The following is a 26,303-nucleotide window of genomic DNA, read 5'->3' as shown; positions in this document are numbered from 1 at the left end:
AGTTTCAGAGAGAGACAAAGTTGAATGTCCGCAATGGGGTAAAGGTGCTAGAAAAGAGTAAAAAAGAGATTTGAAAGATTAGAGTGGTTGTATCGGATGATATTAGATCCTCCCCTGGGACCAGCACACAAAGACTTGTCAGGTTCCTACGCCATGTTGCTCTCTAGGTTCCCTATCAATCTAATCCCCCTTTATGATACTAGCTAGAGAATTAATGAGAATTAGCCCTTAAATCAGCTTGAATTTAATAGGAGAGGGTTAATGCCTGGAGCTGTTGAGTTCACCAGAGCTTCATCCTACATGGGTGGAGTGCGGGAGTGGGGTGGAGGGGTGATGCATGTTTGTGGATGGTGCGTTAAACCCAACCACTTTGAGGGTCATTATGAATTCAGTGGGCTGAAGAGCCTGTATCTGAGTTATATGAACTGTTTGTGGACTTTGGAAAAGGAAGGATGAGAACCCACTATCCTGTTTATATCAATGGGACGATGGTGGAGAGAGTCCAAATTTCAAATTCCTGGGCGTGCCTATTTCCAAAGATCTTTCCTGGACCCAGCACACTGATGCAATTATAAGGAAAGCACATCAGCACCTCTACTTCCTGAGAAGATTACGGAGATTCGGTATGTCAAAGAGGATTCTCTTGAACTTCTACAGGTGCACAGTAGAGAGCATATTGGCTGGTTGCATCATGGCATGGTTCTGCAACTTGAACGTCCGGGAGCATAAACGACAAAAAGGCAGCCAACATCATCAGAGACCCACTTCATCCTGGCCTCGTGCTCATTTCACCACTGTCATCGGGAAGAAGGTACAGGTGCCTGAAAACTGTAATGTTCAGGTTCTGTTGTGCTGCAGCAAGTACAAATTTCATTGTTCTATCTCGGACATATGACAATAAAACACTCTTGACTCTTGGCTGTGTGATTCTATGAGAAATGACATTATGGCAAGTTTCACTTTTATGTTCTGTTATTTCATTAGTGCAGAGCCATTTAGTGAAATGAATTGCAATATCCACTTATTGTAACAAAAAAAATGTTGACTGATACTTAGAAAATGTAACTAATAAGTCTGGAATATTCTGTTATTTATACCGAAATTTTCTATTTTTCCAGTACAAAATTGTGACCTAGGAAGAGTGAAGAAACTGGTTGGCAGTAAAGAAGTATTTTTATTACTAAAGATTATATGCATCACTAAATATTAATTTTGGTATTACGATGCCATGGATTTTGAGTTTGAGTTGATCTATTATCACTTTTCTAAAGTGAGGCAATATCCTTTGTGGGTCAGTCTGATTGTACAAATTGGCATGCTTGCACGCTTATTTTTTCCCAGTTATTTGTAACCTGTCTAGATTGGAATATTTCCAATTTTTGGCACGAAATGCTGTCAAATCAAGTTAAAATCAAAATAAATCTTCCTTTACTCTGTCACACTTGGTTGAGCATCCACATTTTAAGATTTCTTAGAACAGACACTTAAAGGAAACGTACTTTTTGTAATGTTACTCACAGCCAATTTAAGGCCATGATTCAAAGGTGAAAGGAACAGTGAGCCAAGTGCAACACACGGCACCCGTTTGGCATGCTTGTAACAAAATACAATTCAATTATTCTTTAACCCTTCTGATTCTCTGAAAATGAAAGAAAATTGAGATAAAATGAACCAGCCATGCTATACATATTTATTAAGAACTGCTGGAAGAGTTTAGGTGCTAAGAATGACAGTTAGGACCATTTAATAGTATTAAAATGCACAGATTAAAGTGCTGGAATGGTACATTATTCACGTGTTCTGACATTTTGGCTCCACATTTAATTATGGGATTTAAAGGGTTTTTTTCAGATCATAACCTAATGGATTAGATATATCTGCTTTTTACAATGACTATAGATAGGAAAGGCAGGAAGCCAGCTTGACAGAAAAGAAGCAATATATTCAAAGCAGCTGGCTTTGAATTTCTTCATTGAGGATTCAGCACATTTCATTTCAGATATGTTTTATAGATAAAAGCATAGAGAAAGTGCAAAGAGAAAGAAAATGTTCAGCTTGAAGCATTTCTCTCTTCACAAATGCTGCCTGACAACCTAAGTATCTCTTGCGTTCCCTGTTTTATTTTCAGAATACAAGTGTTTATAGTTTTAGATGTTCAATCCATGCTTTACAAATATTATACTAGCTAAATTGCAGTACTTGCTCATTGTTTATAGATTAAAGCTAAGATTGCATAACCTTCTGACGTCAGTGATGTTCTTTTGGAAATTGGCCACAATGTTCTGCGTATGCCTGCTGTTGACCACATCCAATAAGAGTATGCATGTGGTTTATTAGCATGGTTGTCAAGACAACCCTCAAGCCCTTACGTGCATTTGCTGTCACGCAATTTCTAATGGTTATTTATTGCTGTGGGTTTTTTTAATCCTAGAGTTATTTTTAACCAGTAGTAAGATGCAGAAGTTGACTTCAAATTTTACCATTACTTTGAAGTCTCAAAATTGTTCCATTAATTCATAATTAACTACTTTTTATCCAGTATGTATGGTAAGGCTAGCATTCTAAACTCCAATGTGACATAGGGAATAGGCAATTTTAAGTTTTTCCCTTTTGAGGGTTATCTGATTAATTATACCTAATCCCTCTGAGTTGTTGGATTGAGCTATGTCGGGTTTTCTGTTTGCCTCCTATGCACCAGTAGTAGCATTTTGTCATCTCCACACTACTTTCTGAATCTTGTGTCCAACCTATTTTTTTCTCACCAACTTATTCATATAGAGTTTTTAAACACAATAACACATTCCATGCTCAGAGGTACATATATTAAGGTGATGAATAAAAACTTAGTCCAGAATACAAATTTTAAAGAGTTTCATAAAAGAGTATAGCGTAGTAAAGAGACAAGACATTTATGGATTGAATTCCAGAGTCCACATAGTTGAAGGCAAGGCACTCAGTGGTGGAACAAAATAAAACTAATCATGCCAAAATTAGAGCAACATAACTATCAGGGTTGAAAGAAAATGGACATTGAGCAAAAGGAGGTGAAAGACAGTGGGTGGTAATGCAAGAATGAAAATTATTTAAAGTTGATACATTGTTAGACCAATAACGTGCGAGACAGCAAGCACAGGTGTTAATTGAATGAAACTTCTCACAAGTTAGGGTATGAGCAGCAAAGGCTTAGATGGGTTTAAGTTGATAGTGAATGCAAAATGAAAGACTGGGCAGGAGATCCTTGAAATCGGAGCTAAAAGTAACAAAGGCACTAAGTACCACGGGTAAATGGACTGAGGTATACATGGAAATAGCTATATAACAGGAAGAAGTAGGGGGTCTTGGCCGTGGAATAGATCAACAATTGTTCATCCATGTCAGATAGGAAGCCTTGGGCTTGGTGGTGGATAGAGTTGGTGACTAGTGAGCAGTATTTTATAGAAGAGATTTGAAGGTTATGACTTTAGTCTTCACTTCCATTGCTTAATTGGAGGAGTTTATGCTCATCCAAAGTTTACAGTTGGACAGGAACTCGTGTAAATTCAAATGCATTTGCTGAGTCTGAGCAAACTGGTGATTAGATTGAACTGAATCTTAGCATGTGAAACACTATCTTTAATAGTAAGATTAAACGAGAACTTACCAGTTTGAAGTTTGATCTTTATTTTATGAGGAGTAACGTTGAGGGATTACGTGAAGAACCCGCCAGGACGCATGCGTGTCAATCTTCAAAGCAGTGGTGTGAAATCACAGATAACAGTAAGTGAACTGAACATAGTAAGATTAGAGAACTAGGTTACCAGTTGACTTTATGATTGAGGGTGGGCGTGGAGGGCACGTAATCCTTCAACGTTACTCCTCATAAAATAAAGATCAAACTTCAAACTGGTAAGTTCTCGATTAATCTTACTATTTTACTTCGAAGTCACGTGAGTGACTACGTGAAGATTTTAAAGCTCTGTGATTTCATGCCGTGGAACGAGTCCATGCCGCACAGATTGCCGTGGTTGACTAAGGGAGGAATTATGTTGACATATTCAAACATGAATCAGTCATTGAAAAATTATGATGAATTTATTAACAAACAAATTATAGCCCCTTTATATGAGGTAAATCATAGGACAAAACTTAAAATAGATTCTGCAAACGTCGCAGGTTTGACCACTGGTTTGTTATAATATTATTGAAAGGTTTCTCTTTGGACCATCCTGCTGCCCCCAGGATGTGGTCCATGGCTACCTTCAATCCCCTAGCTGAAGATGTAGCTGCAGCCCAGGTGAGATTTAAATATGTTAGTATCCACCCCGGCAACCGCCAAAACCTGTCTAAGCCATCTGGAAATAGTTTGTAAAGATACCCTTTTATGGGGCTGTTTATGGCTGAGCAGTATGCCATCTCCTCTGAGCTGTTTAGTGACCTTCATGTATAGTAATAAATGCGTCATAACGCATGGACGATCATCTATCGGGTATGCTCTGAATTCCAGTTTGAGGCTAGATGATCCCGGTCTGTTCCGTTTTACCAATTCGTGGATGAAAAAGGTTATTTTGCTAGTTGAAATGGACATCGTGTCCAGTCTTAATTTATGTAATGACTGGACTCGTTGTGCTGAAACCAATGCCATCAGCATGACTTTTTTGAGTTAGTCTTTGCAGGGACAGAGCTGTTGCTGGTGACCAACTCCTCAGCAGCGTTAGGACTACACTCACATCCCAGATATGGGAATACCTGGTCCTAGGGGGATTGGTATTAAATATTCCCCTCATAAGTTTGGTTACCAGGGGGTGAGACCCAACAGAGTGACCCTCTGGTCCTTGCCACAAATATGCTGAAAGGGCACTCCTGGCGCAGTTTATGGCACTATAACTGAGCCCTTCATCATAGTAATAATAATAATACATTTTATTTATGGGCGCCTTTCAAGAGTCTCAAGGACACCTTACAAAATTTAGCAAATAGAGTAAAAACATGTAAGCGGAATGAAATAAATAGTAAAGACATCACCAGTACACAAATTAAAGACAGAATTCAATCCAAAGACAAAAATCAAAAACACAATATGAAGAGAGAGCAGCGGCAGCTAAAGCCCGCCAGCGTACACTCTCCCTTCCGGCAGCCATCTTTGACTCAGAGTAAAATAATCATTTACACACAAAAAAAAAACATCCCCCCACAATGGTTACCACTGTGGGGGAAGGCACAATGTCCAGTCCCCATTCCCAGTTCTCCCATAGTCAGGCCTATTGAGGCCTCCACAGTTGCCTCTACGGAGGCCCGATGTTCCTGGCCGTTCTCGTCGGGTGGTGTTGCTCCGGCGTCGGGAGAGTCCTCACAGCGGCTGGGACGGCTGTAACGGCTGATCCGTGGCATTCCGAAGCTGACAGGGCCGCGTCGGTTGGTGCTCCGAGGCTCCCGATGTTAAAGTCGGCGCCGCCACCCGCAGCTGGCCGCTCCACAGTCCCGCAGCTCGACGGTGTTGATCACGGCGGTCTCAGCATACCGGAGCTCCAGCGCGGCGACCCAGCGCGGCGACCCAGGCAAGGCATCGCCCACCTCCGCTCCGCGATGGCGCTCCAGCGCTGTGCCGCCACCGAAGCTGAAGGTGCTGGGCGGTCCCCGACAGGAAAAACGCCGCTCCACTCCCGCTGGTAGGCCGCAAGGACGGGTCGACGGTGCAGCCCGGGGAAAAAGCTGCCTCACCGACCAAGTAGGGACCTAGAAAATAGTTTCCCCCTTCCCCCTGACATAAAAAAGTCAAATTCCCCAACAAACATAGGACAAAATTCACTAAAAACTAATTAAAAAAGTGAATTGAATGGACAGCTGCTGGTTAGCAGCCGTTCCCCAGGATGGCTCCTCCTCCAGGATGAAGGCTAGCCAGGAATTCCAGAACATACGTTACGTTCGCCGTACAGTATGTGATGTTGGCCCTAGAACAATATTTCTCCCACTTCCTGATGTATGCCAGATATTGTTGTTTAGTGGACTGCCTGTGAGCCGCTGTGATCATATTCATAGTTCGGTCCATCAGCCCCATGTCCAGAAGTGGTCTTTTTAGATTCTACAAATCAACAGATTTGTCCTGTCATGGCATGGGTGGCTTTCGCCCGTTACAGGATGAACCAACAAATCTGGCCGTTTCGGAATGGAGATAGATGGTTCCCAGACCATGTTGAGTATCACCGGGAACCATGGTTGAGTAGGCCAATCGGGCACTACCAAAATACCAGACGCCGAGTCTTGTTGTATTTTGCGTAAGACCCGACTGATGAGGCAGAAAGGAGGAAATGCATAGAAAAACAATTTCCCCCAGTGCAGCGAGAATGCATCCATCGCTGCTGCCGCAGGGTCTGGTTCCCAAGAAACATAATTTGGCAACTGGCGATTAAGCCGAGATGCAAATAGATCGATATCTGGTGTTTTATATCGTGCTACAATATCAGCAAACACTTTGCGGTCCAACATCCATTCGATGTTGTCATTGAATCTTCGTGACCTGGTGTCTGCCACTGTATTGAGTTTACCTGGTAGGTAACTAGCTGATATCCAAATATTTTTATGAATATACCATTGCCAGATTGTATTAGCCAGATCATCACATGATATCGATTTGATTCCACCCATATGGTTAATATATGCCACCCCGGTGGTGTTGTCAATTTGTAGGCGGACATGCAGGTGATGCATTTCTGAACAGTATGCCTTTAGCCCATAGAACACACCTAACATTTCTAAGTAGTTTATGCCAAGTGTCTGAAGTAAAGATGCCTCATGTGCCTCCCATCTACCTCCATAACTGGAGATGGAATTAGTAGCACCCCAACCGTGAGCACTGGCATCAGTTTGTAGCACCACTGAAGGGTTGCTGACAATGATAGGGCTGGAACAATGTTGAATATTTTGCCTCCACCATTGTAATTCCGTAATTGCTTTGGTTGGTAGCTTCATTGGCCTATCGAAATGACCAGTATAGAATTTGAGTGCTTGCACCTTTGCCCTTTGTAAATTTTGGTAATGCAAAGGTCCAAACTGTGTGGCTGGAAAGGGAGCCACAATTTTGCCAATCACCCTTGCTACCTGTCAAATTGATGGTTCACTGATGACAATGAGGTTGTTACAGGCCTCAGTTAAGTCTGCTGCCTTGCCCTTAGGTAAAGTCACCGACATGTGAACTGAATCAATGGTGAACCCTAAGTAATCCATAGTAGTGGAAGGCGTCAGCTTAGATTTAACTGGATGGATGATGAACCTCATTTTTTCAAACAATTGTTTGGTGGCTGATACAGCTGATTTTGCTAAATCCAGTTTTCCCCACAATTAATATGTCATCTAGGTAAGCCATGACCATGTGCTTCTGTAAGAAACGCTAGGGCTGGTTTCAAAATTTTGGTAAATAGTCTTGGGGCAGATGTTAGACCATTAGGCAGTGCTCTATACTGCCAGTGCTGCCCCATCCAGTTGAACTTTAAATATCGCTTTTGATCCTTCCGTATAGGCACCGAATAGTATGCATCTTTTAAATCAATGCAAGCCATGAAGTAGCCTTTGGAAATCAATTGTTTGGCAGTAACAAAGGTTTCCATTTTGAAATGAATATACTGCAAAAATGTATTCAGTTTGGTCAAATCTATAATGATGCGACAACCACCATCTTTTTTATTTTTTGGAAAGATATTTGAATGAATTCCAGAGAGTCGTGTTGGGATCTCTCAATTACCCCCCTTAGCACATAGCCTCTTCAGCTCAGCATGTGCTCCCAGTTTTTCCTGTCGTGAAAGCACGAACGTTCGGTTCGGTGCATGCTGAACAGGAGGATGTTTTTTGTGCACAAATTCGATTGCATAGCCCTGAATACTGTGCAGGATCTAAGTGTTAGTAGTTATAGCACTCCATGCATCCCAAAAGAAGTGTAACCTACCACCAATTTGTGTATTATTAACTTCCTGTTTTTTGGAAGGAACCAGACTCACCTACCTCCATAGTTACCAGTGGAGTGTTTATTTCTTCTTCTTCTGTCGCCGTAGAGGTAGAGGCGCCGGAGTGTGGGGTTGGCGCATCTTCCACGAAGGCCGGTCTGACCCATGGCCTAAAAAAGACCTCTGTCCTGGTTGCCCGGCCTTTGAGCTTTCACCAGCGTCTGTGTATCTTGATCTGCTGGTGGATGCGTAGGGGTGCTGTCGCCGCAGGTGGGAGGCCTTGCCCGATGCAGCCTTCATGAGCACGACGGCTTTAGCCTCCTCGTCGAGGTCTTTGACCTGTTTAATAATAATAATAATAATAAATTTTATTTGCGGGCGCCTTTCAAAGTCTCAAGGATACCTTACAGAAAATTAACAAGAGAGACAAACCATATAGTCGGAGTAAAATAAATAATAAGGACATCACCAATACACAAATTAAAGACGGAATTCGCTCCAAAGACAAAAAATCAAAAACATAATGTGAAGAGAGAGAGCAGCGGCAGCTAAAGCGCGCCAGCGTCCACTCTCCCTTCCGACAGCCATTTAGACAGGTTGCCCCCAAATAGCAATATTGGTGGCTTTGTATTACCAGGTTTGCACAGCCCTGCAAACTTGGGGTTTAACGCTGGGCAGATGGCGTTCTTCCTGAGACTGTTAATCTCAAACTGCGTATTGCAGAAGAGTGCCAGAGCGTCTTGCTGTAATTCTTGACATCTCCTTACCATCCATTGACAGGGCAAATGCTGTAATTCCTGAAGTCATTAGCTTGAGGATTTTTTGTAGCTTGATCTCCTGGCTTCTGATGCCCGCACCAATGTACCCCCAGATGGAACTGTTCACCACGGGATCATTGAGGGAGACACAATTTTCTGGTGCCACATATTTGGCAGTTGTGTCCAGCACAGCCTGCTCTTGCAGCTTGTTAAACGAGAGGTAATCTATGCTTGCTGCTGGTTTGGGTTGCAATGGCTGTCCTGTTTGCGCTGGCAATGCAAATTTGGACACCTTATCCAGCAGGTTTTCCTGTTCTTGCACCCCCAGCACACTTGTTGAGTCCTCAGCCAACCCCTCTTCGGAGCCAGCCCAGAAATGGCTCCTAGTACTCCCCTCTGTCGAGGGAGATGCACTATGCAGCCCTGAGAAAGGTGCTGCCATGGGCATATTAAAAGACCCATGGTGACTAGACTCCATCTCCCGGAGTCTGTCACGCTGGAGCATCTGCTCCATAGGCCGCTCCATGTGGCCTAAGCGATCACAGTCGCTAGCCACCCGCGGTGTCTCCTCACAGCCCGACTCGTCCGAGTCAATGGGCCTATCCGCTTTTTGTTTGGCCTTCCCGCCCGGCCATGGTGTTGATCTGGCCGGCGCAGGTGCCAAGTCGGGAACTGCTGATCGCTCGATTGCCGATTCCAGTGCAGTCGGCCGCTGCTGGCTGCCCGCAACTCCGCGGTCCTCCCCAGGCAGCCTAGACGCAGCCCTTGTGGACTTCTTAGTTTTGTCCATGGTTCTTCCTGTAAAGCAACACACAGGAAGTGTTGTTTCGCAATGCGTGAGACGATATGACACTCATGCGTCCTGGCGGGTTCTTCTCGTAGTCACTCACGTGACTCCGAAGTAAACTACCAGTTTAAACTCCAATTCAATAAACAATTGGTCATAAATAAAGATGAGTCCTTTATTTGAGTCCCTCCATATGCCTTTTAACTTTTCATGTATCAATCTGTTTTCTGAGTCAACTTAACAATGCTCCAGATACCTACGCATCAGGAATGAAAGGCGGAGCACACACTTGAATTATTCATTTCAAAGGTTAGATTTTAAATTGCTGTAGAATAGAAAAAGTTGAAACTGACTGAAATAATAGAGTAAATTTGAATGTGAATCACATTCGGTCCATCAAATAAATGCAACTGCGCTGTTTTCAAATTGAAATACATGTCTATTGCATTTTATTTTAGTTTCATGATGTATTACTTGATTCCAGGATGGAACTATTTTTCGGTATATTCCCCACTGGGTGGTACTTTCCTCTGGCTTGGGCCACTAGAAACTAAAGACAAAAGGAGGATGGATGGACTGCTTTACTCTTTGATTGTGACAGGTCAGATGTGTTGGGATACTCAGAGCATATCTCTGTTGAAACTACATTTTATGTTTTCTAAGATAAATGATAAAAAGGAAATTTGTAGGAAAAGGCAAGTTGAACTTTCTTGTGGAGCCCTGCCTTATGGTTCAATATTAACAACAGATTGTGGGGCGTAAGGGGATGCATTATGACCCTACGACTTGTGTTTTATCTCTTTTCTTATAAATAATAGTTTAATTTCCTGAACCTGAGTTCTCTTAGATATGGTCAGCTCTTCAGGGAAGACAAGGTTTAAATATCCGTGTGTCTCTATTCCAAAAAACAAGACTGGACAATACTCAATGCATTATTAGCAGAAATGGGATTGCCATGAGTACTCAGATAAGATACAAATCTTGGTTTGCAAGATAGATCATAAAAGGAAAATGTATATTGTTTTGGCAGTGAGAATCACTGGCCATGAAGTTGAACTTCCTTTTGCTATTAGAAGAATAAAAAAAAAACAGGTACTGTCTTATCATGTATTTCATTTTTTTCAAAAGGTCAAAAGTAAAACTCCTTTTGAAGAATGTCCTTATAAAATATATTTAATGTGACTCCTGAAGTTACAGCGTTCACAAGTTGCTGGTTCTGTTTTCCATGATGCACATCTAACAATTAACAAAGCTGTGAAGGAATGATAGTATAGAAACATAGAAATTAGGTGCAGGAGTAGGCCATTCGGCCCTTCGAGCCTGCACCGCCATTCAATATGATCATGGCTGATCATCTAACTCAGTATCCCGTACCTGCCTTCTCTCCATACCCTCTGATCCCCTTAGCCACAAGGGCCACATCTAACTCCCTCTTAAATATAGCCAATGAACCCTCTGTGGCAGAGAGTTCCAGAGATTCACCACTCTCTATGTGAAAAAAGTTTTTCTCATCTCGGTTTTAAAGGATTTCCCCCTTATCCTTAAGCTGTGACCCCTTGTCCTGGATATCCTTAAGCTGTGACCCCTTGTCCTGGATATCCTTAAGCTGTGACCCCTTGTCCTGGATATCCTTAAGCTGTGACCCCTTGTCCTGGAATACCTAGTGTCACCCATTTTGAAGACCTTACTGCAGCATGCATTTACTATTTACTAATGTCCACACTGAACTCCTGTGACCATACCCTGATCCTAAGGGCAAATACTGAAAGTCACTTCAGTGATAGGTAAAAACTTAATAACTTGAATAGTTTGTAATAGATTATACAATTTTTTTTTTTTTTAATGTATGCAGTATTTTGCATGTGTTTAGCCATATGAATGTTTTCAGTAACCCTCTAGAAATAATATGCTTTTTGTTGTATCAATGGCATAAGCATTGTTTTTTTGTTTTTATTTTGTTATTTTATTAGAAGCAATTGTACAAGAATAAAGCAATCGGCATGAGAGTTATACAATTTTCGTACAGCTTAATTTTTAACATTTTATAAATTGATACATAAATCGAAAAAAGAGAAAAAAGGAAAGAATGATGAAAAAAAAGAAAGATGCAAAAGAGAGCGAAGAAAAGACCCCTGAACTACCAAAGAAGCGCAAGAAGAAAAAAGAGAAAGAAGAAAAAAATAAACTGAGATGTCTTTGAAATATCGTTAACTTAGAACAGGCCTCTGACATTCCTAAAATTATTAGTTTTGTATCTGATTCCAGTTTAATTTTAAGTGTTTTAGAGAAGATATCGAATATTCCTATCCAGAAGTTTTGTATCTTTATACAGGATGCAAAGGATTGGGTTAAGGTAGCTTCTTGGAGGTGACATTTACCACAGATAGGGGAGACAGTTGGGAAGATCTTATCCAATTTAGGCATAAGCATTGTTGATTAACTCGTTCATATGCAGACAAAAAAAATATGATTTATTAGTTTCTTAAAATGAAGAGTTACCAAAGAAGGAGGTTTTTTAATTATTAGAAGCTTAGCATAGACAACAAATAGAAATGAAAGAAAGATAATGGGAATGAAGCACACAGGATTTGTGGAATTCAATTATTTTTAACACATATTTAGTTTTCTGTTAGTATTTGTGGTTAAGATTATATAATAAAAATGTTCTTGAAAGGTTTGAAATTTTATTACTATAACGTTAGTGCTCATTATGGAAAAAGGCACAATAGTATGCCAGTTAGCACTCGAGTCTAATCCAACATTAATTATCACAGAAATCTGTCAATTTCTTAAAATTCTTAAAATGCTGTATTCAAGGGGTTGAGAAATTCAGCCATCCTTTGTATATAGAATTATCTTTGAATGCCAATCCTGAAAGGCCAGGGTTTCATTTTTAGACCAACCTCACTTAGCAAAGGAAATCGTTTCTCTCTTCCCCCTATTTCCTTCAATGTCTTGAAAACCTACATTGAAAATCCCTTAACTTTCTAAACTCTAGGAAATACAGCCCCGGTGTGTGTATTCCCTTTGTTTACTCTTTTTCTTGGAATTAGGGTGTCATTCAGCATTGGTCTATCTCTGTTACCAGTATATTCCTCTAAGTATGGTGCCCAGAACTGTCATTGAGTTCATTTGAATCTTACTCCAAGCAGAACTTTGCAAAGCAGTGAAGAAATGCTTAAACTATTATTTTTCAGTTCTACAGGGGTAAAATCCAGCATTTCATTAATCTTTTTTTTCTGTATCTGACCATATTTTAATCTTTATAGATGAAGCATGTGTCTCTTTGGATCTTCCAGTAAAACAGCATTTAAATGGCATCATTAAAATCCATTAAATCTATTTAAACATTTTATCCACCAATCTACATGCCTATAATGCTACCTTTCTTTGTGTTATTAGAAATCTTAGACAATATTAATTTTGATCTTACCTTAGTTGTTTGTAATAAGATGAATAATTATGACCCCAATATCCATTCTTGTGAAGTAGAATTGATTTCAAAATCATGGTGGAATAGGAGATAGACACAAAAAGCTGGAGTAACTCAGCAGGACAGGCAGCATCTCTGGAGAGAAAGAATGGGTGACGTTTCGGGTCAAAACCCTTTTTCAGGTGGAAATACTTGCCTGTTATACTTGTGTAGGAAACTACTGCAGATGCTAGTTTAAATTAAAGGTAGACACAAAATGCTGGAGTAACTCAGCAGGAAAGGCAGCATCTCTGGGGAACGTTGCCCATTCCTTCTTTCCAGAGATGCTGCCTGTCACGCTGAGTCACCCCAGCATTTTATGTCTGCCTGTTATACTCGCTTTATCTCCTGAGTATTCAAGTGATTTTGTTTTTGTAACCATTCATAGCATGATGCATTAGGAGAATAGCCAGCATTTCATAACTATTCCTAATCATCCTTGAGACCACAACAGTGAATCACATTGAATTGCTGTAGATCATATGTTTATGTGGGGATCTCCAGCATTTCGATCCAATGATAGAATGACAGAAAGAATGGCATATCATTTTCAGGTCAGGATATGTGACTGAGGTGGGGAGTTCGATCGGAAGATTTCTACCCTCACTGTAGACATGTGTCTTGTAGATGCCTGAGAGGTATTGGGAGAGCCAGAAGAAAAATTACTGTAAGACACCACTCTGACCTGAAGAGTGGCCATTATTTATACGACTGGTCCAGTAAAATTTCTGGTCAGTGCCGAACCTGAAGATATATCAGTGGAGGATTCAGCAATTCTATGGCAAGAATAATAAACGAGTTCGGTATTCCGAAAAAACGCAAGGATTCATGGGATTTATGAAAGGTCATTCACCATAAAGAAAAAGCAAACGAAGCACTGACTGAAGAAACTTTGTATATATTCTTGTCTTTATTCATAATTTATGTGTAAAAATATATTTAATCTGAGGAACGGGTGTGCCGTGTGGTCACATTATAGGATGATTAATGTATTCCAGACAGGAACACAACGATGATAGTTTCTGAGTCGAAATTCACTATTCTGCTCATTTCAAGGCAATGGGATTCTTCAGCCTCATCTATGAATACGACTGAACAATGAAATTCTTGATTCGAGAGAGACTCCCATAAATAGTCAAATTCTCATCCCCCCAAAGGAACAGGTAGCGGGAGAGCGAAGTGTAACAGCGAGAAAGAGGGGGCAGTTGCGAGTGGGAGACGGGAGAGCGTGCACACAGACCCGCGCCTCATTCGCAGCCAGGATCAAACACGGGTCCCCGGCGCCGCATGCGCTGCCGAACCACCACTGGACCGCCTGGGGGATGGCCAGAGACGTCCAACATCGCTTGTGGCCACAGGCCCACAGCCAGCTCAGAGAAGAAGCGTCAACCCCAGGTCAACTTCGCCTGTCCCGCAGGGCCAACCGACAACCCCGGACCGACGACAACCGCGGCCCCAGGCCCACAACTAGTGCGGAGAAGAAGTGCCAACCCCAGCTCAACTCCGCCTGACTGCCGAGCCAGCGCAGCCCCCCATGTCCATCCTCGCCGATGAACGGTGCTCAGCCCTCGCCAGCACCGAGGGGGCCAACCGACAGCCACTGGACAAGGAGAGAGGCGCAGCCAGCTTGTCTTCCTCCCCGCCCCAGGACAGGGGCGGGACACACGGGAGGGGATGTGGACGGCCCAGCAGCAACTCAAAAGCGCCTGCAGCACCGGAGACCTGGGCCCGACTCCGAACCACGGATGAGCACAATCTCACTCACTCACCAAAGCATAAAGCAATAAAAACAACAAAAATAATCTTAGCTTTTAACAAAGGAACAATAAATACAACTAATTCATAGTTCGAATGTATTTTCTTAACTAGAAGAATCAAAGCTGGAAAAAAAAAGGAAGAAATGAAGGTCTCTTTGTACACAGCACCACTGCTTTCCAGCAATGTTTATGCATAGTGACCTTTGACCTGGGCATGCGCAGTCGGAATACCGAACTCACTTATTGGTTAGACAGTCTTTAGCGACGGAAATATTTTTTGCTCTTTATATATTGTTGCCTAAAAAGATTATCAGGTCTTGTTGCATAATTATTGGCCACAGCAGCTCAGATCACCATTTTTGCATTTGTCAGAAGCTGTGAGTTTATTCATTTAGTATTGCATATTTCATTTGTTACACTAAGCTGAATGTTGCACAAATTTAAAAATGTGTAGTTATTATCAATCCTTTTGATATGGGATATTCAGATTAGAAAAAAACATTAAAATGTTGGTGTAGTTCAGCTTTGTGAGTCAAACAACACAATAAATGTCAATTAATTCTTGGACTGTAAATTAAATCTCCTCAGGCTTGTTAGTTTGGATTTTTGAACTTTCATTAAGTATTCTCAGATAAAACATGTGTTTCTCAGTTCTTCAAGTTATTATTATATTCTTTATAAATATTTAAAGCTTACTTGTACACATTCAGTTAAAATATGTGAGTTGTCAGCTGGAACATCGGAATTATGATATACATTTTATGTTTCAGATTTACTTTAAGCTTGTACTGACTTAATAGCACGCTTCGTTGATGAGTGATGTATATGATTATCAAACAAAACTGCAAGTTTATCGATAATTAATTTTTGAGTTGATCATATAGGAAAGAATCAGTCAATCCTGGGGGAAAAATAATGCTGTTTTATTCAAATCTGATACTTTCAAGAGGGATAAATATTGTGACAGAAAATAGGGTATGAAGCTAAAGTGTGACATCTCCACTGCATATGTTTGACAGCTGATTCCAAAGCCTAGTGAACAACCCAGGCAGCATGAAAGTCACCCCGAAGAAACAGAAGAGGAGCTCAGAGAACATCAAGCCATGCCAGAAGAACAGTATTCTGACAGAAGTATGAACGAAAATGAGTCAGCAACTGTGACCAAAGTGGTACAGGTCAAACAAGAACCAATTGAAAGTGATGAAGAAGATGATCAGCGAGAGCAACAGGAACTGGAGCTGGAACAAAGAAAGAGACAGGCTGAACAACAGGAATTACTCTTCAGACAGGTAATTTAGTGTTTTGACCATCATAAAACATTTCTAGAGTTATTGTCAACTTTTTGTTCAAGTTCAGCTGAGTATAGCAAGTTGTGTGGAAATCAAAGATGAGGGTAATTAAAATATTTTCATGTTATTGGTCAGTGGTGCGTGCATAATACTATTCATTTTAATTAAGATTGGCTGTAGGCTTCTTATAGACAATTGGTGCAGGAGTAGGCCATTCAGCCCTTCGAGCCAGTGATCTTGTGATCATGATCACTGTGATCATGGCTGATCATTCAAAATCAGTACTGCGATCTTGCCTTCTCCCTATATCCCTTGACTCTATCTTTATCTTACTCTATCTTTAACAGCTCTCTAACTCTCTCTTGAAAGCATCCAGAGAATCAGCCTCCACTGCCTTCTGAGGCAGAGAATTCCACAGACTCACAACTCTCTGGGTGAAAAAAAAATTCTGCATCTCTGTTCTTAATGGCCTACCATTAGCAATAGCAAGAATGTCCTTCCTCAAATTTGGAGACCAAAACTGCACACAATACTCCAGGTGTGGTCACATCAGGGCCCTGTACAACTGCAGAAGGACCTATTTGCTCCTATACTCAACTCTTGTTTTTGACGGCCAACATGCTATTAGTTTTCTTCACTGCCTGCTGTACCTGCATGATTACTTTCAGTGACAGATGTACAAGGACACCCAGATCTCATTGTACTTCCACTTTTCTGATATTGTGTGTAAGAAAGAACTGCAGATGCTGGTTTAAATCAAAGGTTTTTCTCCAGCATTTTGTGTTTACCATTCAGATAATACCTTCCTGTTCTTGCCACCAAAGTGGATAACCTCACATTTATCCACATTAAATTGCATCTGCCATGCATCTGCCCACTCACCCAACCTGTCCAAGCCACCCTGCATCCTCATAGCATCCTCCACACAGTTCACACTGCCACCCAGCTTTGTGTCATTGCAAATTTGCTAATGTTACTTTTAATCCCTTCATCTAAATCATTAATGTATAATGTAAATAGCTGCGGCACCAAGCCTTGTGGTACCCCACTAGTCACTGCCTGCCATTCTAAAAGGGACCCGTTAATCCCTACTCTTTGTTTCCTGCCTGACACCCAATTTTCTATCCATGTCAGTACCCTACCTGCCAATACCATGTGCTCTAATTTTGCGCATTAATCTCCTATGTGGGACCTTATCAAAGGCTTTCTGAAAGTCCAGGTACACTACATCCACTGGCTCTCCCTTCTCCATTTTCCTGGTAACATCCTCAAAAAATTTCAGAAGATTAGTCAAGCATGATTTCCCCTTCGTAAATCCATGCTGACTTGAACCAATCCTGTTACTGCTATCCAGATGTGCCGGTATTTCACCTTTTATAATTGACTCCAGCATCTTCACCACCATCGATGTCAGGCTAACTGGTCTATAATTCCCTGTTTCCTCTCTCCCTAATTTTTTTAAAAGTGGGATAACATTAGCTACCCTCCAATCCACAGGAACTGATCCTGAACCTATAGAACATTGGAAAATATTTACCAATGCGTCCACGATTTCTAGAGCCACCTCCCTGGGATGCAGACCATCAGGCCCTGGGGATTTATCAACCTTCAGTCCCAACACCATTTCCTGCCTAATGTGAAATTCCTTCAGTTCCTCTGTGTCACCCTAGGTCCTCTGGCCACCAGTACATCTGGGAGATTGTTTGTGTCTCCCTTTGTGAAGACACATCCAAAGTACCTGTTCAAATCGTCTGTCATTTCCTTGTTCCCCATAATAAATTCACCAGTTTCTGTCTTCACGGGACCCACATTTGTCTTAACTAATTTTTTCCTCTTCACATACCTAAAGAAACTTTTACTATCCTCCTTTATATTTTTAGCAAGCTTACCTTCGAACCTCATCTTTTCTCCCCATATTGCCTTTTTAGTTATCCTCTGTTGCTCTTTAAACATTACCCAATCCTCTTGCTTCCCACTCATCTTTGCTACATTGTACTTCTCTTTTATTTTATACTGTCCCTGATGTTCCTTGTCAGCCACAATCGCCTCTTACTCCCCTTGGAATCTTTCTTCTTCTTTGAATGAACTGATCCTGCACCTTCTGTATTATTCCCAGAAATACCTGCCATTGTTGTTCCTCTGTCATCCCTGCTAGGGTATTTTTCCAGTCAACTTTAGCCAGCTCCTCCCTCATGCCTCCATAGTCCCCTTTGCTCAACTGTAATACTGACACTTCCGATTTTCCCTTCTCCCTCTCAAATTGTAGATTACAACTTATCATATTATGGTCACTACCTCTTAATTGCTCCTTCACCTGGAGTTCCCTTATCAAATCCAGTTAATTACACAACACTAAATCCAGAATTCTCTTCTCCCTGGTTGGCTCCAGTACAAGCTGCTCTAAGAATCCATCTCGGAGGCACTCCACAAACTCACTTTCTTGGGGTCTAGCATCAACATGATTTTCGCAATCTACCTGCATGTTGAAATCTCCCATAACCTCTGTAGCATTACCTTTTCTCCATGCCAATTTTAACTTGATTCAACTTGCACCCTGTATCCAGGCTACTGTTTGGGGGCCTGTAGGTAACTCCCATTAGGGTATTTTTACCCTTACATTTCTTTAGTTCTATCCTTACTGACTCTACATCTCCTGATTTTCTGTCATCCCTCGCAAGGGACTGAATTGCATTCCTTACCTACAGAGCGATCCCATCCCCTCTGCCCACCTGTCTCTCTTTTCGATAGGAATATTCAGTTCCCAGCCCCGGTCCTCTTGCAGCCGTGTCTCTGTAATTCCCACAACATCAAACTTGCCAGTCTCTAACTGAGCCTCAAGCTCATCCACTTTATTTCTTATACTTCGCGCATTCATATACAACACTTTAACTTCAGTATTCACCTCCCCTCTCACTATTGGCCCTGACCTTACTCTCTTATCCTTTCTCGAACTTTCCTTCCCATTAATTCGGGAGTCTTTTGTAACTTTTCCTGTACTCACTTACCCTTTAACTCCATCCTTATACTCCCATTTTGTCAAGACCAGTGTATTGTTTTATTGTCATATGTCCCAGATAGAACAATGAAATCCTTACCTGCTGCAGCACAACAGAATATGTAATCATAATAAAAAATATAACAAAAACTCAGAAAAACCCCCCAAACAATAACAGTGCAATAATAATAATAATAATAATAATAATAGCCTATTGTAGTTCATAGCTTATGAGGTTGTAATAATAATAATAATACATTTTATTTATGGGTGCCTTTCAAGAGTCTCAAGGACACCTTACAAAAATTTAGCAAGTAGAGGAAAAACACGTAAGGGGATTGAAATAAATAGTAGAGACATGACTAGTACACAAAGTAAAGACAGAATTCAATTCAAAACACAATACGAGGGAATTAATGCACAGATGAAAAGGGAGGGGGACGTGGGGCTAAGGATAGACAGAGGTGAAGAGATGGGTCTTGAGGCGGGACTGGAAGATGGTGAGGGACATGGAATTGCGGATCAGTTGGAGGAAGGAGTTCCAGAGCCTGGGAGCTGCCCTGGAGAAGGCTCTGTCCCCAAAACTTTGGAGGTTGGATTTGTGGATGGAGAGGAGACCGGCTGATGTGGATCTGAGGGACCGTGAGGGTTGGTAGGGGGAGAGGAGGTCAGTGAGATATGGGGGGGGCCAGATGGTGGAGGGCTTTGTAGGTGAGGATCAGGATTTTGTAAGTGATCCGGTGGTTGTAGTGTTTAATACAAAGAAGAAGCTGTTCCTGAACCTGGACATTACAGTTCTCAAGCTCCTGTATCTTCTTCTCGATGGCAGTGGTGAGATGAGTGTGTGGCCAGGATGGTGTGGGTCTTTAATGATGTTGGCTGCATTTTTGAGGCAGCGACCACGATAGATCCCTTCGATGGTGGGGAGGTCAGAGCCGGTGATGGCCTGGACAGTGCTTACAACTTTTTGCAGTCCTTTCGGCTCCTGGACGTTCAGGTCCAGTCAATATGCTCTCTGCTGTGCACCTGTAGAAGTTCAAGAGAATCCTCTTTGACATACCGAATCTCCGTGATCTTCTCAGGAAGTAGTGGCGCTGATGTGCTTTCTTTATGATTGCATCAGTGAGCTGGTCCAGGAAAGATCGTCGGAAATATGCACGCCCAGAAATTTGAAATGTTTGAGTCTCTCCACCATTGTCCCATTGATGTAAACAGGATTGTGGGTCCTCAACCTTCCCCTTTTGCTGATATTGAGAGCCAGGTTGTTGTGCTGGCACCATATGGTCAGTCGGTCGATCTCACTTCTATACTCTGACTCATCACCATCTGTAATTCGTCTCACAACTGTGGCATCGTCAGGCAATATAGTGTTTAGGGGCTTTGTCGAAACTGCCTGCTGCACTAAAGGTGGCCTTGGCGGCCTGCTATGTTCCCAGGCTCACTTAGTGTCAGAGATGTCACCATTATCAAATGCCTTTCAAACAGTCAAAATCAGGCGTTTTTTCTAAAAGTGGAAATAAATGTAAAAGGTTTTTAACTTTTATTTAAGCAAATAAATCAAACACTATTTAACAAAAGTGAAAAGGGCCGCACGTTCTCTTGGTAACTAATATCTCGCAATTATTTGTGTACCTGCGCAGGATATAACTTGGTGTAGGCTCACAATATGGGAAGTCTGCAGCAGCTGTCCAGATGGTTTTATTTAGAGGAAACTATCAGCACACCATGCAGACAGTAGGTAGATGACAAGGTAGAATCAATGGCTGTGGGCTTAAGCACATGTCAGAGGTAGACACAGGGACCTCCTGAGAAATTTGAGAAAGTCCTTATAGCATCTAGACCGAATATTTATCCCAAAGAGTTAACGCCCAAAAATTCAGTGACGTAAGTGGATAAATATTAAATTTTCTGGCAAATGTAGTGACTAAGCGTCACATCTTGCAGTCTTCATCTGTTAAAATGCAAAATCTTTCAGTAATATATATGTACTGGACCAGGTGCGGACCCGTTGGGCGCAGTCGCCCAACTCAATATTCCACCACTCACCCATAGCCCCAACTGCGTAAGCACGGCTGACGTGTTCCCGCTAGCGATCCCCATTGTGACATGAGTCACGGCAACCCTCCTCCAACTGCGCCTCGCCATCCCTCTTCCTACCTTTATCCTCCTCCATTCCACCACTCCCTCTCCCTCCTCTTCACCTTCCCTCTTCTTTCCCCTCTCCTCCACCCCTCCCCACTCCCTCCCTCACCTATCCCTCCCTCCCATCCCCTACCGTCAGTCACTCCATCCCACCCTCCATTACCCCACTGCCCTCTCTTCCCCCCTCCTATCCCTCTATCCCCCACCTCCCCCACTCCTCACCTCCCCCATCCCACCCACCCACTCTCCCTCCTCGCCTCCCCCACTGCCCTTCTCTATCCCCCACTACCTACCTCCCCCTGCTCTCCCCCTATCCCCCCCCCGCCTCCCCCACACTCCCTTCACACCTCCATCACTTTTCCCTCCCTCTCCCTCCCTACCCCCTTCTCTCACTCATTCCCCCCACTCTTCCTCCTCACCTCCCCAGGATCTCATGGGTCCCGCTCTTATCCTTCCACGCGGGCCCGGGAGCAGCAGCGCCGCCGCCCCTAGCCCCAGGGTCAGTGTCCAGGCCCCGGATCCCCCGCGCGGGTCTCTCATCGCAGCCCGAGCTCGGGGCAACAACAACGCCGCCGCCCCCAGACCCAGCATCAGCGCCCAGGCCCCGGATTCCAGGCGCAGCTCTCCCCGCCCTTCCCTCCCTACCCATCTCCTCTCCCTCTATCTCCCTGCTCCCCCACTCCTCATCTCCCTCATCCCACTCTCCCTCCTCACCTCCCCCACTGCCCTCCTCTCCCTCTATCCCCCACTCCCTACTTCTCCCACTCCCCCGTCCTCTCTCCCTCTATCCCCCCCCCTCCTACCCCCACGCTCCCTCAACACCTCCCTCACGTTCCCCTCCCTACCCCCCCTCCTCTCCCTCTATCCTTCAGCTCCACCACTCCTCCCTCACCTCTCCCAGCCTCTCCTTTCCCCTATCCTCAGTCACTCCCTCCCTCCCTCCCTCCCTCCCTCCATAACCCCTCTCCCCCTCCCTACCCCCCTCCTATCCCTCTATCCCCCACCTCCCTCCTCACCTCGCCCACTGCCCTCCTCTTCCCCAATCGCCCCACTCTCCCTCCTCACCTCCTCAGGATCACGAAGGTCCGGCTCCTCTCCCTCCTTGTGGGCCCGGAGCAGCAGCGCCGCCAACCGCCAGAGCCAGCCTCAGCGCCCGAGTCCCGGATCCTCAACACGGCCTCTCCACGCCCCCAGACCTGGAGCAGCAGCAGCGCCGCAGACCCAGCCCCAGCCTAAGCGCCAAGGCCCTGGATCCCTGCGAGCCTGGAGCAGCAGTAAAATTAAAGGAAACTTACCCATGGAGCCGTTGTGTCCATGAGGCGAGGAAAAAAAGATGGTGGTCTGAAATTGTGCAAAGGCAACGCTGAGGACCCGTGGGGTGTCCTTTTTGATACCAGTCAAGTAAATGGGGCAAGTGGGGGCGGGGCAAGTGGTGAGGGCGCTGTTTAAATGTTAAGTTAAAAATGGGAATAACTTGTAAAATATAAGATCTTCCCAAATGTCTCCCCTACTTGTGATAAATGTCTCCTTCAGGAAGAAACCATAACTCATTCTTTTGCCTTCTGTATAAAGCTACATAATTTCTGGAGGGGAATTTTTGAAATTTTTTCTAAAATACTTTAAATAAAATTGGACCCCGACACAGAATTGATTACTATAGGTACGTCAGAAGCCTGTTCTGAGCTAACACTATTTCAAAGACGTTTCCTTAATTATGGCCTGATAACGGCAAAAAAATTAATACTTAAATTTTGGAAACACACATCGGCCCCTACAGTAAAAATGTGGATTACAAACATGTCCGAGACACTACATTTGGAAAATATTAGGCTTGTATTGCAGCAGATCAATGTTTCAAGACCAGATCAATCTTTCAAGACATGGACCACCCTCCAACTATGGGGGGGGGGGGGGGGGACGAGGGCAGGTATATCTCCACTTTTTTCTTTTTTACTTTTTTTTTCTTTTTTGCTTTACCTCTCACTCTTTGGCCACATTACTTTGGTAGTCAAGGGGTCCTATCTTTTCATTTTTCACCTTTTCCTTCTCTTGTTCTTTCTCTCTTGTTTTCTCTAATTTTCAGGTTAAAATGTCCAAATTGAAGTAGTACAATAATTGTATAATTTTACATGCCGAATGTTTTATTCTTGCACAATTTTTTTTAAACTTGTAAAATATAACATCAATCTGAATGAAACTTGCCACAGCATACCCCAGGACAATGGTGAGTAAGATGGGCCAAAATGTTTAGCGCTATCGTGTACTGTTTTGGCGTAGATTCGGGATCACACTCACATGCACGCATACAAATAAACATGATGAGAGTTTTAGTAATATATACTAGACTGTGCAGACCCGTTGGGCCTGCTCCCCCAACGCAATATTCTACCACTCAACCGTTCCCCCAACGCAACCCGTTCCCCCACGCGATATTCCACCACTCACGCATAGCCCCCAACTGCGCAGGCGCGGTTCATCTCCCCTCATCCCCAGCACTCCCTCCCCCTCCTCTTCACCCTCCCTCTTCTTTCCCCTCTCCTCCCCTCCCCAATCCCTCCCTCATCTCTCCCTCTCCTTTCCCCTAACCTCAATCACCCTCCCTCCCTCCACTACTCCTCTCCACTCCCTACCCCCCTCCTACCCCCTCTATCCCCCACTCCTCACCTCCGCCTATCCTCCCCCCCCACTAGCCCACCTGACCCACCCCCCCCACTCCACTCCTCTCCCTCTATTCCCCACTCCCTACCTCCCCCACTCCCCTCTCCTCCCATACTCTTCCTCCTCACCTCCCCCACTTCCCCCTCTCCCTCCCTACCTCCCCCACTTCCCCCCTCTCCCTCCCTACCCTCTCCTCTCCTTCAATCCCCCATTCTCCCTCTTCACCTCACCAGGATCTTTCCCCTCTCCCTCCTCCTCTCCCCAATCCCTCCCTCACGTCTCCCTCCCTCCATAAAAAGCAGCATCTGCAGTTCCTTCCTCCACAGGTCATTCATAGTTCGCTGTGGTTTAGATCCCGTTGACTTAACGATTGGATCAATCTGTATCGTGCGTGTGTGTGTTACTCAAACTTCTCACAAACTGCTCAGCCACCCTGCAACCTGACTCCCTCCCTCAGCCCAGCCGCCACTCGGCCCGTCCCCGTCCTGCCCGACCGCCGCTGCTGCCGCTCACATGTGCCTTACCTGCCTGCCTGCCTGCCTGCTCGCTGCCACCTCCAGGCCTTGCCATGGGGGGGGGGGGGGGGGGGGGGGGGGGGGGGGTGGAGTGGTGGAGTCGGTGTACGGCACGGTGAGCCCCACGAATTTCGACGAGCTGGTGGAGATCTCATCCAAGAGGGCCATGAGGGTGAGTTACAGTAGCGGCAGCGGAGGAGGGATGGTCGCCGCCATTCACCCTGGGGGGCGGGTAGACGGGACCACCATTGCCGCAGAAGGCGGGCCGGGTGAAGGGTTGAGTGAGGGAGAGAGAGACGGGATTGTGGCCTGCACTGAACCCTCCCCCCCACGGCCACCGCCGGTGGTGGGATAGAGTGTAGACAAGTTACTTTGAGGAGGGGACAGAGGAGTTTGTGAGTGAGATAAACCACGCAAACCAGAAGAGTACAAGATCGGAGTTTTAGTTATGTATAGATAGATAGAAGATAGAAAGATAGATAGATACTAGACCAGGTGGAATATTGCCCCATCCCCCGAGGCAATATTCCACCACTGACCCATAGCCCCCAACTGCGCAAACTGCTCCCTACTCACCTCGCACCAACCCCACCCCCCCACAATAAAAATCGCTGTTTGTTTTTAAATGAAACCTCCCCACAAGAATTTGATTAAAACTGAGTCTTTTTTAAATCGTAATTTTTTTATGTAAATGAGATTCGTGACCTCATTGTGATGTCATTGTGAATGAAAACGGAAGAATTTGATTGAAACAGATTTTTTTGAAAATCATTATTTTTAATGTAAATTATATTCGGGATCCCACTGTGACGGCTAACGGGCAGGGCGTGGAAAAGCAATTTGTGTAAAAGTAGTTTTTGTAAAGTTTAAAATGGTAATAACTTGTAAAATATAACATCAATCAGAACGAAACATGCCACAGCACACGCCTGGACAATGGTAAGGTGGGCCAAAAATTGTAGCGCTATCGTATACCGTTTTTGGCATCGTTTTGGGATCACCCTCACACGCATGCACGCATACAAATAAGATAAGAGTTTTAGTAATATGCTAGACCAAGTGGGACCCATTGGGTCCCTGTCACACGGGAGGAACCCAACGCAATATTCCACCACTCACCCATAGCCCCTACGGGAGGCCTGGTCCCCCAACGGAACTCTCCCGTTGAGTTTTTCCAGCATCTGCCTCACCCGTTGAGTTTTTCCAGCATCTGCAGTTCTTTCTTAAACACCCCCAATTACTTTAAATCATCCTGCAAGCCTTTTTCTACACATCACCAATACCAATGTGAAGATTGCCTCTGGTTGTTCACTCTTCTACAAATTGTCCTGCAGCTGCTCAGTGATATCTTTCATTCTGTCACCAAGGCAGGTGACATACTATTCTGAAATCTTACCTGTCACCTTAGAAACATCTCTGCTGCCTCTAATGACTTTCCTTCTCCCTCTTTATATACTTGATCCACTTACAGTGCTGTAGTTTTGATCTGGCTGCACTCCCTAGGGAGTGAATACTGGCAAAGGAGCAAGTTGATCACCAAAATATCTGTTTGGTCTTTTATACACTGGTTGGAAGTTGTCCAGTTTCTCAGTCTATACTTCCTTGAGCCTGTCAGCCTCATGAGTAGACCACAGTACCAACAGATCTTGCTCGATCTTAACAACCTAGACTTTAAATTGTTTCATCTGATGACACTCTGTACGTCATCGGGACACTGGAAACACCCAAGAGTTTTTGCTTGGTGCAGGATGTACATTTCATGGGTGTGAGCTACTCTACCTGATTGTTGTACATATGCACTTTTGTTGTTGATTATTCTTCAATGATGGTGAACACAGTGATCCTTATCATCCCTCCAACTACTGTTGTTCCACCCAAAATGTTGTCTGTCTATTCCCTCCACAGATGCTGCCTGACCCGCTGTATTCCTCCAGCTGTTTGATTTTTGCTCAAGATTCTAGCATCTGCTGCTGCTTGTCTTCAGATGATCACACATTATTAACTGTCAGATCCATAA

At 43.8% G+C, this 26,303-nt stretch overlaps 1 protein-coding gene across 8 annotated transcripts in view; it reads left to right on the top strand.

Moving 5' to 3' along the window:
- Window positions 1-26,303, top strand: part of hdac4 (histone deacetylase 4) — a 356,629-nt gene that overhangs the window by 250,604 nt on the left and 79,722 nt on the right. For 7 of the 8 annotated variants that reach the window (XM_055638510.1, XM_055638508.1, XM_055638509.1 and 4 more), the window contains one exon: window positions 15,707-15,976. The exons of the other annotated variant lie outside the window; for it this stretch is intronic. In XM_055638510.1, coding sequence (XP_055494485.1) covers window positions 15,707-15,976 — 270 coding nt within the window. The remainder of the gene's footprint in view (window positions 1-15,706; window positions 15,977-26,303) is intronic. 8 annotated transcript variants of the gene reach the window in all.

This window comes from Leucoraja erinacea, chromosome 7, assembly GCF_028641065.1.
Source record: "Leucoraja erinacea ecotype New England chromosome 7, Leri_hhj_1, whole genome shotgun sequence".
NCBI lineage: Eukaryota > Metazoa > Chordata > Chondrichthyes > Rajiformes > Rajidae > Leucoraja > Leucoraja erinaceus.
Note: the sequence above shows the minus strand (reverse complement) of the source record. Positions and strands in the feature narration are given on the sequence as shown.